The 17383-nt window shown below is 48.4% G+C and overlaps 1 protein-coding gene across 1 annotated transcript in view; it reads left to right on the forward strand.

Moving 5' to 3' along the window:
* Positions 1–400: 400 nt before the first annotated feature.
* The window catches only part of SPTBN4 (spectrin beta, non-erythrocytic 4), a 95535-nt gene continuing 78552 nt past the window's right edge, over positions 401–17383 (forward strand). The window contains exons 1-4 of the mRNA XM_049787129.1: positions 401–511; positions 4465–4657; positions 14036–14187; positions 16895–17068. Of these exons, the coding sequence (XP_049643086.1) occupies positions 4480–4657; positions 14036–14187; positions 16895–17068 (504 nt within the window). The 5' untranslated portion in view covers positions 401–511; positions 4465–4479. The remainder of the gene's footprint in view (positions 512–4464; positions 4658–14035; positions 14188–16894; positions 17069–17383) is intronic.

Genomic DNA, 17383 nt, shown 5'->3' on the forward strand with positions numbered 1-17383 from the left:
TGGGTCTGTCGGTGCTTGTGGGCCTCCGGACTGACAGGCCGCGATGGTGTGCAATACCGCTGGGGACAGGGGGCGACGCCGAGGAGGGGTCCCCCGTTGACCCGGCGCGCGTGTGACAAGTCGGGGTGCGAGCGTCCAAGCGGGCGACACGATGACAGACCACCCCGTGGGACGACCCGGTGCGTGACGCCGCGTGCCCGGGGGTGAGCCTCGCCCTGAGAGTGTGTCGGGGTGCGGGGGGACCCCGGGGGCGCGGGGGGCCGCCCCGATCGCGCGCGGGGCCGAGGAGGGTCCCGGGGACGCGCCGAGCGGCGGCCGCGAGCAGGGGGAGGCGCGACGGCGGCGGCGGCGGCGCATGCGGATCTCGGCGGCGCGGCGGGGCCGAGCGGAGCCGGGCCGGGCCGGGCCGGGTCGGGTCGGGCCGGGCCGCGGACGCCCGCCTTAAGTCGCTCCGAGGACGGTGGGGCGCGGCGATCGGCGGGGTCGGCGGCGCGGGGGGCCGCGGGCCCAGGTGAGCGGCCCCTCCAGCATCTCCCCACCTGCCCGAGCATCCCTTCCCCCGCGCGCCGTGGGCCCCCCAACTCCAGGTCTCCCCGGCTGCAGAGCCTGAGATTGGAGGATCCGCGAGGAAGCGGCACCCCCGGACCCCCCACCCCAGCCCGGTGGCGGCCCCCGCGTGTGGGTCTCCGCACCCCCAGGCCTTGTCCTTCTCCGATCCCCCTCCTCCTCCTCCTCCTCCTCCGATCCCTAAACTGCAGAGAGGCGCGGCCCTGGAAGGGTTAAAGCATCCGCTCCCACCTTCCTTCATTCAGCCTAGGCCAGGCCCGGAGCCTCCTTTTCTGCCTTCCCCCCAACCTCTTCCATTCATCCTGCTCGGACCAGGATGACCCCTGCGCCTCCCCCAGCAGACAACTAGAGCTGGAGAGCTCCTCGAAGTGCTCACAGCTCCCCACCCCCTAGTTTCTCTCCCCCTCCCCACTCAGGGAGTAGATGTATGTGCTCATCGGTTAACGGGGGTGCGGTGGGGTGAAGAAACTGAGGCACTGAGGGGACCAGTGAGGGGACCCCGCTGGAGGAAAGCCAGACTTGAGGTCCTGATTGTTCCAACTCCAGGGCAGGCTATATGAGGGGCTGGGCTGTGGGATCCAGGAGAAGAGGAAGAGCCTCCAGGAATGGGGGTTTTGGGTCTCTGTTACCCCAGCAGTGCAGATCCCCAGCATTTCTGATGTCCACACTCCAGGGATCTGGAGCTGTATTTCCATTTTAGAGACTGCGACTGGGAAGGGACAGGTTCTTACATAGGGGATAGGCGGCTGTGTGCCTTTCTGCAGAAGAATGAAAGACTAAAGAGTTTGGGGTTTCCTTCCCAGCATCCTGGTTGGCACCTGTCTGAGTCTTGATGAGGGGTGTGACATGAATCCCTGGTTTCTTCCTTTGAGGGACTTAGATCTGGTTGGAACCGAGGGTGGAGGAGACAGGTGATTCTGACCCTGGACCCATAAACTTCTTGTTTTTACTCTCTGGCCTTGTTCTGGAACATAACCCCCAAATCAGACATTATGTCAGCAAGCTATTGTCACAGTAGTGCTGCATAAAAGCCCCCCACCCAAATTTAGCTTTTCTTTCTTTTTTTTTTTTTTTTGAGGGAGACACACCCAGCGGTGCTCAAGGGTTACTCTGGCTCTGTGTGTAGGTGTTATTCTTGGCAGTGCTTGAGAGATCATATGGGATACCAGGAACTAAGTACAGGTCAGCTGCATGCAAGGCATGCTGTGCTTTGCTTCAGCTCCACATCTTTTTTGTTTTTGTTTTGTTTTGTTTTGGGTCCACACCCAGGAGCGCTCAGGGGCTACTCCTGCCTCTGCGATCAGAAATTGCTCCTGGCAGGCTCGAGGGATCTATGAGATGCTAGGAGTTTGTCCCTGATCACCTATGTGCAAGGCAAATGCCTTACCGCTGTGCTATTGCTCTGGTCTCTTTGTTTTTTCAAAACAAAATAGTTTTTATTTTATTTTATTTGGGGGGGGGCACACCCCGTGATGCTCAGGGATTACTCCCGGCTATGTACTCAGAAATCACTCCTGGCTTGGGGGACCATATAGGACATTGGGGGATTGTACCATGGCTCGTCTTAGGCTAGTGCTGGCAAGGCAAACACCTTACTGCTCCATGCCACCGCTCTGGCCCCCAAAATAGTTTTTATTGAAAGACATTTATTTAGGCGTACAGAGGAGGGGAAAAAGGAATATATGTTTAAGAGGAGCATGCATGTCTCTAGAGCTGAAAAGGCCTCGAAGAGAAAGAAACCATGGGCTTGAAAAGGCAAGCAATGGTGCTGGCTGGAGTGATTAGTAAGTGGGGAAGGCATTTGCCTTGCATGTGGCTGACCTGGGTTTGATCCCCGACATCCTGTATAGTCCCTGGAGTCTCACCAGAAGTGATACCTGATGCAGAGCCAAGAGTGAGTCCTGAGAACCACTGAGTGTGGCTCAAAAAAAAATTATTTTTGGGGGGCCGGGTGGTGGCACTGGAGGTAAGGTGCCTGCCTTGCCTACGCTAGCCTAGGACGGACCGCGGTTTGATCCCCCGGCGTCCCATATGGTCCCCCAAGCCAGGAGCGACTTCTGAGCGCATAGCCAGGAGTAACCCCTGAGCGTCACCGGGTGTGGCCCAAAAACCAAAAAAAAAAAAAAATTATTTTTTGAGAAAGTAGAAAAAAAGCAGGGGGGGGGGGCAAATTCAAACTCAGAGCCTTAAAACATAAAACCTTTATTTAGCCCCGGAACTTGAGGCCAACATCAAGTTGGGTTGGGCTCAGAAACTCGGGTTTCTGTGGACCTTCCTCATGTGTCCAGATAGGACTGTGTGTGGACCCTTTGCTGCTCTGTCTGGCCTTGACCTGGAGTGGCCCAGGAGAGCTTTCTCACAGCCATAGTCAAATTCAAGCAAAAATACATAAGACATATAAGGTCTGTGGAATCAGAGACTCAGAATTTTGTTTTGTTTTGTTTTGTTTTGTTTTTTTAGACACTCAGAATTTTTCTTTTGTTTGTTTGGGTCACACACAATGGTGCCTTGAGCTCTGTACTTAGGGATCACCCCTGGCAGGCTCGGGAGATTATATGGGGTGCCAGGGATCAAACTCAATCAGCCTAATGCAAAGCAAGTGCCCTAGCCATTGTACTATTGCTCTGGTGTGGAGATTCAACATTCACCAGTATTTCATATCTAATAAATTGGACAAAGCTAAGGGAATTGACCAAACCAGCCCAAGGGCTGAGAGGGGTTCTGAGATTCCTCTTCCGTTCCCCCACATCCCCAGTCGAAGAATGCGGAAGAGTTCTATGACAGGAATGAAACTATAAGCATGAAGAATGGGGACCATTAATGCCATTATCTGATCATAGTAGCTATGTCTCACTCCTGCCTACATACTCGCTGTGTGATCTCAGACAAGTGAATTAACCTCCCTGTGCTCCACTTTACTCCCCTGCAAAATAGATCTAATGAGATCTCTTGGGAATTAACTCTGTGCAAATTAAATAAGATCATGCCTACAAAGTTCTGAGCATAGTATAAGTGCTAATATGTGTTCATTAGTGTTATTACTAGAGTTCTTTGGATAATACTATTTTTACTTATTTATTTATTTTGCTGAGGGCTGGTTTGGGTCATACCTGGTTGTGTTCAGGGTTTACGCTTGGCTCTGTGCTCAAGGATTACCCTTGATAGGCTCAAGGGACTATATGTAGTGCCAGAGACTGAATCCTAGTCAGCCACTTGCAAACAAGTACCTTTCCTGCTGTATTACTTCTTGAGCCCTTGGCAGTCTAGTTTATTATTTGGTGCTCGGGGGATATTCCTGGTTCTGTGCTCAGGAGTGACCTCTGGTGATCTGATGATACTTGGATGTTTGGGAGGACTATATAAGGTGCCGGGGATAGAATTGGGCCAGCTTGCATGCAAGGCAAATGCCCTACATCTGACCTATCTCTCCAGTCTGTGTGGTTGTTTATTTTTGTTTGTTTTGGGGCACACCCCATATCAATAGTGCTTAGGGCTTACTCAAGGATTGCTCCTGTAAGTGCTTGGTGGTCTATATATGGTACCACTGAATCGAACCAGCGTCAGCCACGAGTAAGACAAATGCCCTATCATCTCTCCAGCCCCTCATATATCCACTCTATTTTTGGTTTTGGGTCACACCCAGTGGTGCTCAGGGTTACTCTTGTCAGTGCTCAGGACACTGTATAGGATGCTGGGGATTGAATTCAGGTCAGCTCCATGCAAGACAAGCACCTTACCTGCTATACTATTGTTCTGGCCCTCAGATGTCCACTTTAAAGACAGGGCAAATGGAAAAATGAGCTGGAGAGAAGGCACAGGACTGGGACCCAGAGACTGCTCAGGTGGGCACCTTGGACTCAGGCTGACCACACTTTAACCTGCTCTGCTCATTACCAGGCCTCAACTTCCCCGATGGCGCAGGTATCGGGGGAAGTGGACAACATGGAGGGCCTGGGCACCCCCAACAACAACAACAACAACCCTGCCAGCCGCTGGGAGAGTCCAGATCGCGGCTGGGAACGGGAGCCACCCGCTGCTTCCACTGCTGCGGCCTCGCTCTTTGAGTGCTCCCGGATCAAAGCTTTGGCAGGTACCAGCAGAGGGGCTGGAGTGGGAGGGGGTGCTCCGTGGTGGTGTCTGCACCTTGGTTCCTGAGGACAGATGGAAAGACAGTGGTGCCAGACCCTCAAGGTGAACTTTTTAATTTTTTTCAAAAAAATTGTTATTTTGTGTGTGTGTGTGTGTGTTTTAATATATATTTTTTATTTAAGTAACATGATCATAGTTGGGTTACAGTCATAACCAGAACACCCCCCCCCCTTCACCAGTGTGTTTTGTTTTTTATTTTGTTTTGTTTAGATCATATCTGTGGTGAGGGCTCTGTACTCAGGAAAGATTCCTGGTGAGGTTTGGGGAACCCCATATGGAGTGCTGGGAACTGAACTCTGGTCCACCACATATAAACAAGCACCCCGCCCACTGTACTACAGCTCAGAGCCCCCTCCTTTTTAAATTAATTTGTTTGTACCATATCCATCAATGCCTGGACTTAGGAATCACTCCTAACTTTGCTCATTTTGCTCATAACTTTGTGATGCCAGGGATTGAACCCTAGATTGCTGTGAGCAAGGCAAGTGCCCTACCCGCTGTGCTATCGCTCTGATCCCAACAAAGTGCACATTTTAAGGACAGCCTAGTCTGCTAGAACTTTCTACCATGATGGGAAAATGTTCTTACTCCACCACACCCTTTTATTTACCAAGAGCAGTTGTGGCCATGAGCACTGGGATTGTGGTCAGCGCTACTTGGGGGAATGATTGTTTTTTTTTTACTTACTGAGTTTTAATGAAACTATAAAAGCCACACGTGGCTTGTGGCTACTGTGTGTGGGGCAAAAGGGCACCCTTAGACCCTTAGTATTAATTGTCCAATTCCTGAAGCATGGGGCTTGACATGCACGGTCCTTTCAAGTCCCTAACAGGGCTTAGGACCTTCAGTGTCAGTTCAAAGTCTCTTTAGAAACTTTAGGAACTTTAAACTTTAGAACTTCAGAGAACTTTAGAAAGGAAACTTTTAAAAACATAGAGTTTGGGGCCCCGAGAGATAGCACAGCGGCGTTTGCCTTGCAAGCAGCCGATTCAGGACCAAAGGTGGTTGGTTCAAATCCTGGTGTCCCATATGGTCCTCCGTGCCTGCCAGAAGCTATTTCTGAGCAGACAGCCAGGAGTAACCCCTGAGCACTGCCGGGTGTGACCAAAAACTGAAAAAAAAAACAAAAACAAAAACATAGAGTTTGATCTTCAGAGCATTTGAATTATTAGATTAGATATTTGATTTTTTTCCCAGTTTTTGGGCCACACCCAGTGACATTCAGAGATTACTCCTGGCTATGTGCTCAGAAATTGCTCCTGGCCTGGGGGAGCATATGGGATGCCGGGAATCGAACCCAGGTCCATCCTGGGTTAGCTGTGTGCAAGGCAAAAGCCCTACCGCTGTGCTATTGCTCTGGCCTCTTAGACCTTTGATTCTTTTTTTTTTTGGGGGGGGGGGGCCACACCCGGCGTTGCTCAGGGGTTACTCCTGGCTGTCTGCTCAGAAATAGCTCCTGGCAGGCACGGGGGACCATATAGGACACCGGGATTTGAACCAACCACCTTTGGTCCTGGATCGGCTGCTTGCAAGGCAAACATTGCTGTGCTATCTCTCCGGGCCCTAGACCTTTGATTCTTTTTTTTTGTTTTTGTTTTTTGGGCCACACCCTGTGACGCTCAGGGGTTACTCCTGGCTATGAGCTCAGAAGTTGCTCCTGGCTTCTTGGGGGACCATATGGGACGCCGCATGCAGAAGGACGGTGGTTCGAATCCCAGCATCCCATGTTGTCCCCTGTGCCAGGGACGATTGTTTTCTGAGTGTAGAGCCAGGAGTAACCCCTGCGCGCTGCTGGGTGTGACCCAAAAACCAAAAAAAAAAAAAAAAAAAAAAGAGTAATCCCTGAATGCAGAGCCAGGAATAAGTCCTGAGCATCAATGGGTGTAACTAAAAAACCATATGGGACGCCGGGGGAGCCGGGGGATCGAACCGCGGTCCGTCCTAGGCTAGCGCAGGCAAGGCAGGCACCTTACCCCTAGCGCCACCGCCCGGCCCCAGACCTTTGATTCTTAAAAACCTAAACAGAGAGCCTTGGGATTTGTGATTTTATTTTATTTCTAATTTTTTTTAATATTGGATTTTGGGTCACACCCAGCAATGCTTAAGGGTTAGTCCTGGCTCTGTGCTCAGGAATTACTCTTGACAGGCTTGAGGGACCAGATGAGATACAGAGGATCAAACCTGGATTGGCTATATGCAAGGTTAAGCTTCTTACTGTAGTTTCACTATGGTCCGGCTTCATGATTTTTTTTTGCATTTGTTTTTGGGCCACACCTGACTCTGCATCAGAAATTGTTCCTGGCAGGCTCAGGGGACCATATGGGTTGCTGGGGGTTGAACCTGGGTCCACCTCAGGTTGACAGCATGGAAGGCAAATGCCCTAATGCTGTGCTATTGCTCTGGCCCCTCGCTTTATGATTTTAAACATTTAAAATTTCAGGTTGGAAGCATGATGGATCCCTATTAATATTATTATTTGGTTTTAGGTCACACCGGCAGCACTCAGGGGTTACTCCTGGCTCTACACTCAGAAATCACTCTTGGCAAGTTCGGGGGACCTTATGGGATGCCTGGACTTGAACCACCATCCTTCTGTATGCAAGGCAAACACCTTGCCTCCATGCTATCTCTCTGGCCCCCTATTATTTTTTAACATAATTATTTTTCATTATAATATCTTGATTTACCTAGTTGTTTATAATGCGGTTATTTCAGGAACATTAAATGTTCCAACACTAATTCCACCACCAGTGTAACTTCACTATGAGTGAATTCAGAGCATAGAAAACAAAACCCCACACAGTCACCCCTCTAGCTAGAATAGCTTTTGGTGCCTCTTCATCATCCAATGTGTGTTTTTATTTTGGACATCTAGCTGGATGTGTTTTGTTTCTCTGAAATGAACTTGCATTTTCTTGTTGACTAACTAATAGCCTTGGTGTGGTTCAGGGCTGGTTCAGGGCCTGGTCATGTTTTCACTTATATCTTGGATCAGTTTCTGGGAAAAATGTTCATTCAAGCCTTTGCTCACATTTATATGTTTTCTTGCCTTTTTCTTTTTTCTTTTTTGTTTTGCACCACACTCAGCAACACTCAGGCTCAGGGGACCATATGGGATGCTGGGGACTGAAAACTAGGTCGGCTGCATACAAGGCAAACGCCCTACCCACTGTACTATTGCTCTGGCCCCCTCCTTTTTGTGGTTTGCAGAAACATATATGTTCTGGAAATTAGTCTTTTTTTTTTTCGGGCCACACCCGTTTGGTGCTCAGGGGTTATTCCTGGGTAAGCACTCAGAAATTGCCCCTGGCTTGGGGGGACCATATGGGACACCGGGGGATCGAACCGTGGTCCCGATCCTTGGCTAGCGCTTGCAAGGCAGACACCTTACCTCTAGCACCACCTCGCCGGCCCCGGGAATTAGTCTTTTATAAGGTATTAGTGTTGTGAATATTTGCTCCCACTCTGTAGCTTATCTTTTTCATTCTCAAAATGAAGCCATTTGGGGGGGGAGGGTAACACCTGGTGGTGCTCAGGGGTTATTCCTGGTTCTGTGCTCAGAAATCGCTCCTGGCACGCATGAATAACTATATGGGATACCAGGATTTGAAACACCATCTGTCCTGGATCGGCTGCATGCAAGGCAAATGCCCTGCCACTGTGCTATCTCTCCAGTCCCAAAATGAAGCCTTTTTTTTTTTTTTGGTTTTAGGTTTTTGGTTTTTGGGTCACACCCTGTGGTGTTCAGGAGTTACTCCTGGCTCTTTGCTCAGAAATCACTCCTGGCAGGCAAGGAGGACCATATAGGATGCCAGGATTTGAACCACCGTCCATCCTGGATCGGCCACATGCAAGGCAAATAAATGCCTTACTGCTGTGCTATTGCTCCAGTCCCCCAAAATGAAGCCTTTATGATAAACAGTATTTATATCTTTGGTTGGGGGGAAGAGTGAGGAGAGGGTCCTACTGGGAAGTGCTTGGGAACTATTCATGATTCTTTGCTCAGGAGTGGCTCTTGGAGGGTTTGGATTCCATGGCTTGCAAGGCAAGTACCATATGCTCTATCCCCAATTCTGCTCAACAGTGATTTTTTTTCTTTTCGGTTTTTGGGTCACATCTGGCAGCACTTGGCTTACTCCTGGTTCTGTGTTCAGAAACCATCCCTGGCAGGCTCGGGGGACTATATGGGATGCCGGGAATCAAACCATCCAAGGTCAGCCACATGCAAATGTGCCCTACTGTGCTATTACTATGGCCCCTCAACAGTGATTTTTTTTTTTTTTTTGAGTTTTTGGGCCACACTCGGGTGATGCTCAGGGGTTACTCCTGGCTATGAACTCAGAAATCGCTCCTGGCTTGGGGAACCATACGGGACGCCGGGGATCGAACCGAAATTCATTCAGGTTAGCTGTGTGCAAGGCAAAAATGCCCTTTCACTGTGCTATCATACTGGCCCCTCAACAGTGATTTTTATTTTTTTATTTTTTTTTATTTATTTATATTTTTTTTTGGTTTTTGGGCCACACCTGGTAACGCTCAGGGGTTACTCCTGGCTATGTGCTCAGAAGTTGCTCCTGGCTTGGGGGACCATATGGGACACCGGGGGATCGAACCGCAGTCCGTCCAAGGCTAGCGCAGGTAAGGCAGGCACCTTACCTTTAGCGCCACCGCCCGGCCCCTGATTTTTATTTTTTAATATTTTTTGGGGGTCACACCCGGCAGTGCTCAGGGGTTACTCCTGGCTCTACACTCAAAAATCGCTCCTGGCAGGGGACCATATGGAATGCCAGGATTCGAACCACCATTCTTCTGAATGCAAGGCAAACGCCTTACCTCCATGCTATCTTTCCGGCCCCTCGATTCTTAATTTTGTTGTTGTTGTTGTTGTTGTTTTTGGGCCACACCTGGCGGTGCTCAGGAGTTCCTCCTGGCTGTCTGCTCAGAAATAGCTCCTGACAGGCACGGGGGACCATATGGGACACCGGGATTCAAACCAATCACCTTAGGTCCTGGGTCAGCTGCTTGAAAGGCAAACGCCGCAGTGTTATCTCTCCGGCCCCCTTGATTCTTAATTTTCAAGTAGTTTTGGGGGTCAGGTAACTTAATGAACTAAGCACATGCTTTTCAAGTGTTGTGCTCAGAGCTTATTTCTGGCTCTGTGCTCAGGGATCATTCCTGGTGGGCTTGGGGGACCACCTAGGATGCTGGGATTGAGTTTGAGAAGTCACGTTCAAGACTGGTGCCCTCCCTGCTGTAATACTGTTCCAGCCCAGGAAGTTCAGGTTTGATTTTACATCACCACATTATTCTCTGAGTACCACCTTTGATTGAGACTTGAGGATAGAGCAGGGAGTAGCGGAGGAAGGAAAGAAGCAAGGAAAGAAGGAAGAAAGGTTTGCCTAATTGAAATCTATATAGATAGTTTTGTTTTGCTTTTCAATTCTGAAAGTACTATTCGATTCCTTTTCTACTTAGATTTCTGTGCTGAACCTGAGAGGTAGTACAGGGGTTATAGTGCTTACCTTGCATGCAACTAACCCCAGCTCAATCCCTGGCATTGCATAATCCCTTGAGCACTCCTTAATGTGACCCCAAACCCCCAGATAGATTTATAATCTGAATATCTTTTTTTTTTTTTTTTTTGGTTTTTGGGCCACGCCTGGCGTTGCTCAGGGGTTACTCCTGGCTGTCTGCTCAGAAATAGCTCCTGGCAGGCACGGGGGACCATATGGGACACCGGGATTCGAACCAACCACCTTTGGTCCTGGATCGGCTGCTTGCAAGGCAAACACCGCTGTACTATCTCTCTGGGCCCTGAATATCTTTTAATTACATTTTATTGTATATAATAAGATTAAATATACAGTTGACTCAGCTTCATTAAATGAACACTGTTGCTGGGAATGGAATGGGAAACCATGCTCCCCCACCTTACTCCAACCCTCTAAGTTCTTCCAGTAATTAAATTAATACTAGACAGACAAGTTGGAGGGAAGCATTCTGATTTTGTTTTGTTTTGTTTTTGGAGGGGAATTCAACATGGAAGTGAGGGTCCTAGGTCAAAGAGATAGAACAGTGGTGCTTGCTTTGCATACAGCTGGCACCACCACATAAGATCCCTTGAGCTCCTCCAGGAGTGACCTCTGAACACAGACCAGGAGCAAGCCCTGAGTACCAATGAGCATGGCCCAAAATAATATAAAAGTTAAAAGAAAAAACAAAACAGAAAGACTATTTTTCAGGTTTGTGAGGGTAGAAGAGGGACTATTGATCCAGAGCTAAGGGACAGGGCTGGCTGGGGTTTTCAGAAGTGGAGAGCAAGGACGAAGACCCTTACTTTCCCTAATGCACAGATGCAGACCCCCTACTTGCCCCCGATGCACAGAAATATTTCTTCTAAGAAGGCTGGGTCTGGTAAAAAAAAAAAAACAAAAAAAAACTAATTCTGGGTGGTTCCCCCAATTTTCATTTGTCTAGGTGGTGATAGGGTAGTAAAAATGTCTTGTGATACCCCCTCCCCAAAGCACTGCCAGGTGACTCTGAAGTTCCTGAGAGTACAGGTTCTGGGCAGCAAAAATCCTCTTGCTGATTAATGGTCTGTTCAGGTTGGCTAAGTGTCACTCGGTGTGGACCCCAGGCCTCCAGAGCACTGCATGGGAGGCTTTTACTAAAATAAACAAAACTGGTTCCTTTGGGTCTGTGTGGTCTTCACTGACCTTCTCTCAAAATAATAACACTCCGGGGCCAGAGATATAGCATGGAGGTAGGGCATTTGCCTTGCATGCGGAAGGATGGTGATTCGAATCCCGGTATCCCATATGGTCCCCCGAGCCTGTCAGGAGCGATTCTGAGCACAGAGCTAGGAGTAACCCTTGACCACTGCTGGGTGTGACCCAAATACCATAATAATTAATAATAATAATAATAATAATAATAACAACAACAACAACAATCCAAAGGGACATATCTTGGTTTGGGTCTTTTGTTGTTGTTATTTGTTTTCTGGGCCATACCAAACAAGACATAGGGGTTACACCGGTGTCTGACTCAGGAATTATTCCTGGTAGTGTTCAAAGAACCATTTGGGATGCCATTGATCAAACCTGGGTCGCCTGAGTTTCATGAGAGCATTTTATTATCTCTCAGAAAGTCCTAATCTTTCTATTTTTATTTTTGGAGGGGAAAGAGGTCAGGGCCATATCCAGAGTTACTCTGTTCCTGGCTCTATGCTCAGAAGTGATGGGGGTGCTCAGGTGACCAGGATACTAAGGATGGAACTGAGTTTTGCAGTCTGCAAAATGTTTAACCCAAACGCTATCTCTTTGGTCTCTGTGTCACTTCTTGATCCCAGCATCCCACCACAGAAATTAAAGTGTGAAAAGGGCCAGATATATAGTACAGTAGTCGAGGAGTTTGCCTTGCATACAGCTAATCCTGGTTTGATCCTCTGGTACGTTATATGGTCCCACAAGCGCTATCAAGATCGCACATCGGCGTCTGCCTTGCAAGCAGCCAATCCAGGACCAAAGGTGGTTGGTTCGACCAAAGGTGGTTGGTCCCATATGGTCCCCCATGCCTGCCAGGAGCTATTTCTGAGTAGACAGCCAGGAGTAACCCCTGAGCAACGCCGGGTGTAGCCCAAAAACAAAAAACAAAAACAAACAAACAAAAAAAAAACCCAAAAAAAGAGAGAGAGATTGCCCAGTGCAGATCCAGAAGTAACCCCTGGGCATTGACAGGTGTGGCCCCAAAGCAAACTGAAGTGCCAGATCCCACTTCTTGAGGATGTCAGCACCCACAGGGCCCAGGATTTGTTTGTTACTTCTTTTCTTTGGATATCACAGAAATGAAATAGTGGTTTGTTGATAAGGGAATAGAAAGGGTGCCTGGGCATGACCACTCACTGCTGGAAGTGTCCAAGATCCAAAAATATTCAATTGCACCCCCTTTCTCTCTCATCTATCTCCCTGCGGGATCCAAGTGAGGAGAAAAGGAAGATGTAGAAGATCTGGGCCATGAATTGTGATTTGGTCACTAAAGGAATAAAGCACATTGGATGAACCTGCAAAACATAAGGCTCAGTGAAAGAAGCCAGAATATCCCTCCTCCCCCCAAGAAACAAAAAAGCAAGCAAACACAGCCCAAACAGTTCACTCTTGTTTGATTTCATGAATGAGAAATGTTCAGAACAATGTCAGGCAAATCCATGGAGACAGACAGATGATGAGCTGATGGTTTCTAGGGCTTTGAATACCCCAAATGGAGACTACATGTTTTGTTTTGAGTGCATGGAAATGTTCTGAAGGGACGAACGGAATGACAGCACAATGGGCAGGGCCATTGTACGCAGCCAACCCGATTCATTTCCCGGCATTCCATATGGTTCTCCAAGATCTGCCAGGAGTAATTTCTTTTTCTTTCGTTTTTTTTTTTGTTTTGTTTTGTTTTGTTTTGTTTTGGGGGGGGGGGTTTGGGCCACATCCGGCAGTGCTCAGGGTTACTCCTGGCTGTCTGCTCAGAAATAGCTCCTGGCAGGCACGGGGGACCATATGGGACACCGGGATTCGAACCAACCACCTTTGGTCCTGGATCGGCTGCTTGCAAGGCAAACACCGCTGTGCTATCTTTCCGGGCCCTCTTTCGTTTTTTTGTTTTTTTTTTTCTTTTGTTTTGTTTTTGTTTTGGGGCCACACCCAGCGGCCCTCAGGAATTACTCCTGGCTCTGTGCTCAGAAATCCCTCCTGGCAGGCAAGGGGGACCATATGGGATGCAGGGATTCAAACCAATGTCTGTCCTGGGTCAGCCACTTGCAAGGCAAACGCCCTTCCGCTGTGCTATCTCTCCGGCCACCCCCGCAGGAGTAATTTCTGAGTGCAGATCCAGGAGTAACCCTTGAGCACTGCCAGGTGTGACCCAAAAGCCAAAAGCCAAAAGCCAAAAAAAAAAAAAAAAGTTCTGAAAATAGAGGTGATGTTTGGCCAATTATGGATCTACTACTAAAAACAACAGAACCAACTGTCTGAAAGGGCTAGTTGTCTAGTATGTGAATAATTCCTACTCAAGCTGTGATTTTGTTTGTTTGGGGGCCCCACCCTGCAGTGCTCAAGGCTTACCCTGATTGTATTATGGGACTTTATACTGTTGGGGAAGAGGGCCCAGGTGTGTGTGTGTGTGTGTGGGAATGGAGCCCTGGTAGGCCATATGCAAAGCAAGTGCCTTATCTGTGCACCATCCCTCGGGCCTGGCAACTCCCTCCACCCCCCAAGCAGGTTCGGGGTGGCTGCGGAGTGGGAAGAGCTTACCAGGGACTGTCCTTCAGATGAGCGGGAAGCTGTGCAGAAGAAAACCTTCACCAAGTGGGTCAACTCGCACCTGGCTCGCGTTGGCTGTCACATCGTGGACCTCTATGCCGACCTCCGCGACGGCTTCGTACTCACACGGCTCCTGGAAGTGCTGTCTGGGGAGCAGTTGGTGAGGGGCCTACGGGCTGGCGAAGGAGGGGTCGTGGCAATTAAGAGACCCAAATCGGTGGTGGGCTGGGAGACAGTGTGGGAGCTGGGCTTGTCTGGAAGGAGCCTGGGACTAGATTTGGCTTGGGCCTGGGCCCGGGCCTGGAGCAGAAGAGGCTTTTTGGGAAGGTGAAGGCTAAGGTTCACTCAGCATTTGGGTGGGGTTACTAGAGAAGGGAGAAGCTTTCTTGGGAGAGACTTGGGGCTGGGTTAGTATTGTATTGAGGCACACGTTTGTCAGACTGAGATGTGCTACACTTGTTAGGTCTATGAAAATACTGAAGAAAGTATTTTGTTTTGTTTTGTTTTGTTTTGGGGGCATGCCTGGTGACAATGGTATTTATGAATTTGGCTGATGCTTCTAGCAAAGAGTGAGAGCAAAAAATTCAACAAGGGCCGGAGAGGTAGCATAGCGGTAGGGCATTTGCCTTGCAAGCAGCTGACCCAGGACCAATGGTGGTTCGAAACCTGGCATCCCATATGGTCCCCCAGCCTGCCTGGAGCGATTTCTGAGCACAGAGCCAGGAGTAATCCCTGAGAAACACTGAGTGTAGCCCAAATATATAATATAATATATAAATAAATAAACTGCTAAAAATAAGATTCAATAAAGCCAGAGAGATAGTATAGCGAATGTTTACCTTGGACTCGACCGACCTGGGTTCAATTCTTGGCACCACATAGAGTCTTGCCAGGAACCGTGAGCACAGAGTCAGGAGTAAGCTCAGAACACCGCCTAGTATGGTCCCCAAACAAGACAGACAAAACCAGATTCATTTAAGGATCAGAACTTGGAAATTAGGTAATTGTCAGAGAAATGAATATAGATAAGTACAAGGTTTGGAGTGATAATATGATGGGTACGGTGCTTGGCTTGCAAGCAGATAACCTGGCAAGTCAAATGGTTCCCTGAGTACTGCCAGGAATAATTCCTGAGTGCAGAATCAGGAGTAACATTGCCAGTAAGACCTAAAAAACCAAAACAAGCAAAAGAAAAAAAGCCTTTGGGGGTAATGAGCCTCTCAAGCAAGTACCAAGGGCAGAGTGATAGCATAGCAGTAGGGCATTTGCCTTGCATGAGGCTGACCCAGGACAGACCTGGGTTCAATTCCCGGATTCCCGGCATCTCATGTGGTCCCCCGAGCCTGCCAGAGTGATTTCTTTCTTTCTTTCTTTCTTTCTTTCTTTCTTTCTTTCTTTCTTTCTTTCTTTCTTTCTTTCTTTCTTTCTTTCTTTCTTTCTTTCTTTCTTTCTTTTCTTTCTTTCTTTCTTTCTTTCTTTCTTTCTTTCTTTCTTTCTTTTTTCTTTCTTTCTTTCTTTCTTTCTTTCTTTCTTTCTTTCTTTCTTTCTTTCTTTCTTTCTTTCTTTCTTTCTTTCTTTCTTTCTTTCTTTCTTTCTTTCTTTCTTTCTCTTTCTTTCTTTTCTCTTTCTTTCTTTCTTTCTTTCTTTCTTTCTTTCTTTCTTTCTTTCTTTCTTTCTTTCTTTCTTTCTTTCTTTCTTTCTTTCTTTCTTTCTTTCTTTCTTTCTTTTTTCTTTCTTTCTTTCTTTCTTTCTTTCTTTCTTTCTTTCTTTTCTTTCTTTCTTTCTTTCTTTCTTTCTTTCTTTCTTTCTTTCTTTCTTTCTTTCTTCCTTCCCTCCTTTCCTTCCTTTCCTTCCTTCCTTCCTTCCTTCCTTCCTTCCTTCCTTCCTTCCTTCCTTCCTTCCTTCCTTCCTTTTTCTTTCTTTCTTTCTTCCTTTCTTTCTTTCCCTCCCTCCCTCCCTCCCTCCCTCCCTCCCTCCCTCCCTCCCTCCCTTCCCTCCCTCCCTCCGTCCCTCCCTCCCTCCCTTTCTCCTTCCTTCCTTCCTTCCTTCCTTCCTTCCTTCCTTCCTTCCTTCCTTCCTTCCTTCCTTCCTTCCTTCCTTCCTTCCTTCCTTCCTTCCTTCCTTCCTTCCTTCCTTTCTTTCTTTCTTTCTTTCTTTCTTTCTTTCTTTCTTTCTTTCTTTCGTTTTTGGGTCACACCCGGCAGTGCTCAGGGGTCACTCCTGACAGGGTCGGGGGACCATACAGGATGCCTGGGTTCGAACCACCATCCTTCTGCATGAAAGGCAAATGCCTTGCTGCCATGCTAATTCTCCAGCCCCCAAGAGCAATTTCTGAGCTCAGAAATAACCCCTGAGCACCACCTCTGGATGTGACCCAAAAATACAAAAAAAAAAAAAAAATCAAGCAAGCACCTAGAATCCATGGGATAGGGCAGGACTTGATAGAAATTGGAGTGGCAGGAGCCTGATAGAGAGGTGGTGAGGAGTGTAGCCATGGAACTGGAGGCTAAGTGAGTGGTAGGGAAGATATCCAATAGAAAAGGCTAGACTGGTTAGAAGGGACAAGGTTTTGTGATCAGAGGTGTGGTTATCAGGCCATAGGTGGAGTGCCAGGGAAAGGGGTGGTGGGGCCAGGAACTTGCAAAAAGATGGGAAAGGATGTTACCCTTGACAGTATAGGGCTGTGGGGGTGGGGTGGGGTGGGGGTACAGCACTTCTATGTAACAGCTAAGTCCTGGATCTGTGATAAATATAACTTTGCCTGAGTACACAGAGCAGGGACTGTGGTGAGGAGCCTAAAAGGGGTGGGGTCGAGGACATGTGCTTTTGACCAGGCTCTGGTTCTCCCAACGCCCCTGCTGCCCTAGCCAAGGCCCACACGCGGTCGCATGAGGATCCACTCCCTGGAAAATGTCGACAAGGCCTTGCAGTTTCTGAAGGAGCAGCGCGTGCACCTGGAAAACGTGGGCTCGCATGACATTGTGGATGGGAACCACCGGCTCACCCTGGGACTCGTCTGGACCATCATCCTGCGCTTTCAGGTGCTCCCAGCCCCTCCTTCCCTTTGCCCATCGTCCGGGTGGAGCTTTAGGAATCACTCATTCATTCAAAGCATATTCCAAATGTGTTCTGTTCTTGGTGCTGGGGATAAAAATAATAAAAATGATGGGACCCGAAGAGATAATACCAATACTTGTCTTGCATGCAGCCAACCTGAATTCAGTTGCTGGCACTCCATTTGGTTCCCTGAACACCTTCAGGAGTGATTCCTGAGCAGAGAGCCAGGAGTAAGCCACAGAGTTTGCCCCTTAAATAATAATAAAATAGTAATCAGACAGGTGATGGAGACCAATGGT

The sequence above is a fragment of the Suncus etruscus genome, chromosome 14 (assembly GCF_024139225.1).
Source record: "Suncus etruscus isolate mSunEtr1 chromosome 14, mSunEtr1.pri.cur, whole genome shotgun sequence".
Classification (NCBI taxonomy): Eukaryota; Metazoa; Chordata; class Mammalia; order Eulipotyphla; family Soricidae; genus Suncus; species Suncus etruscus.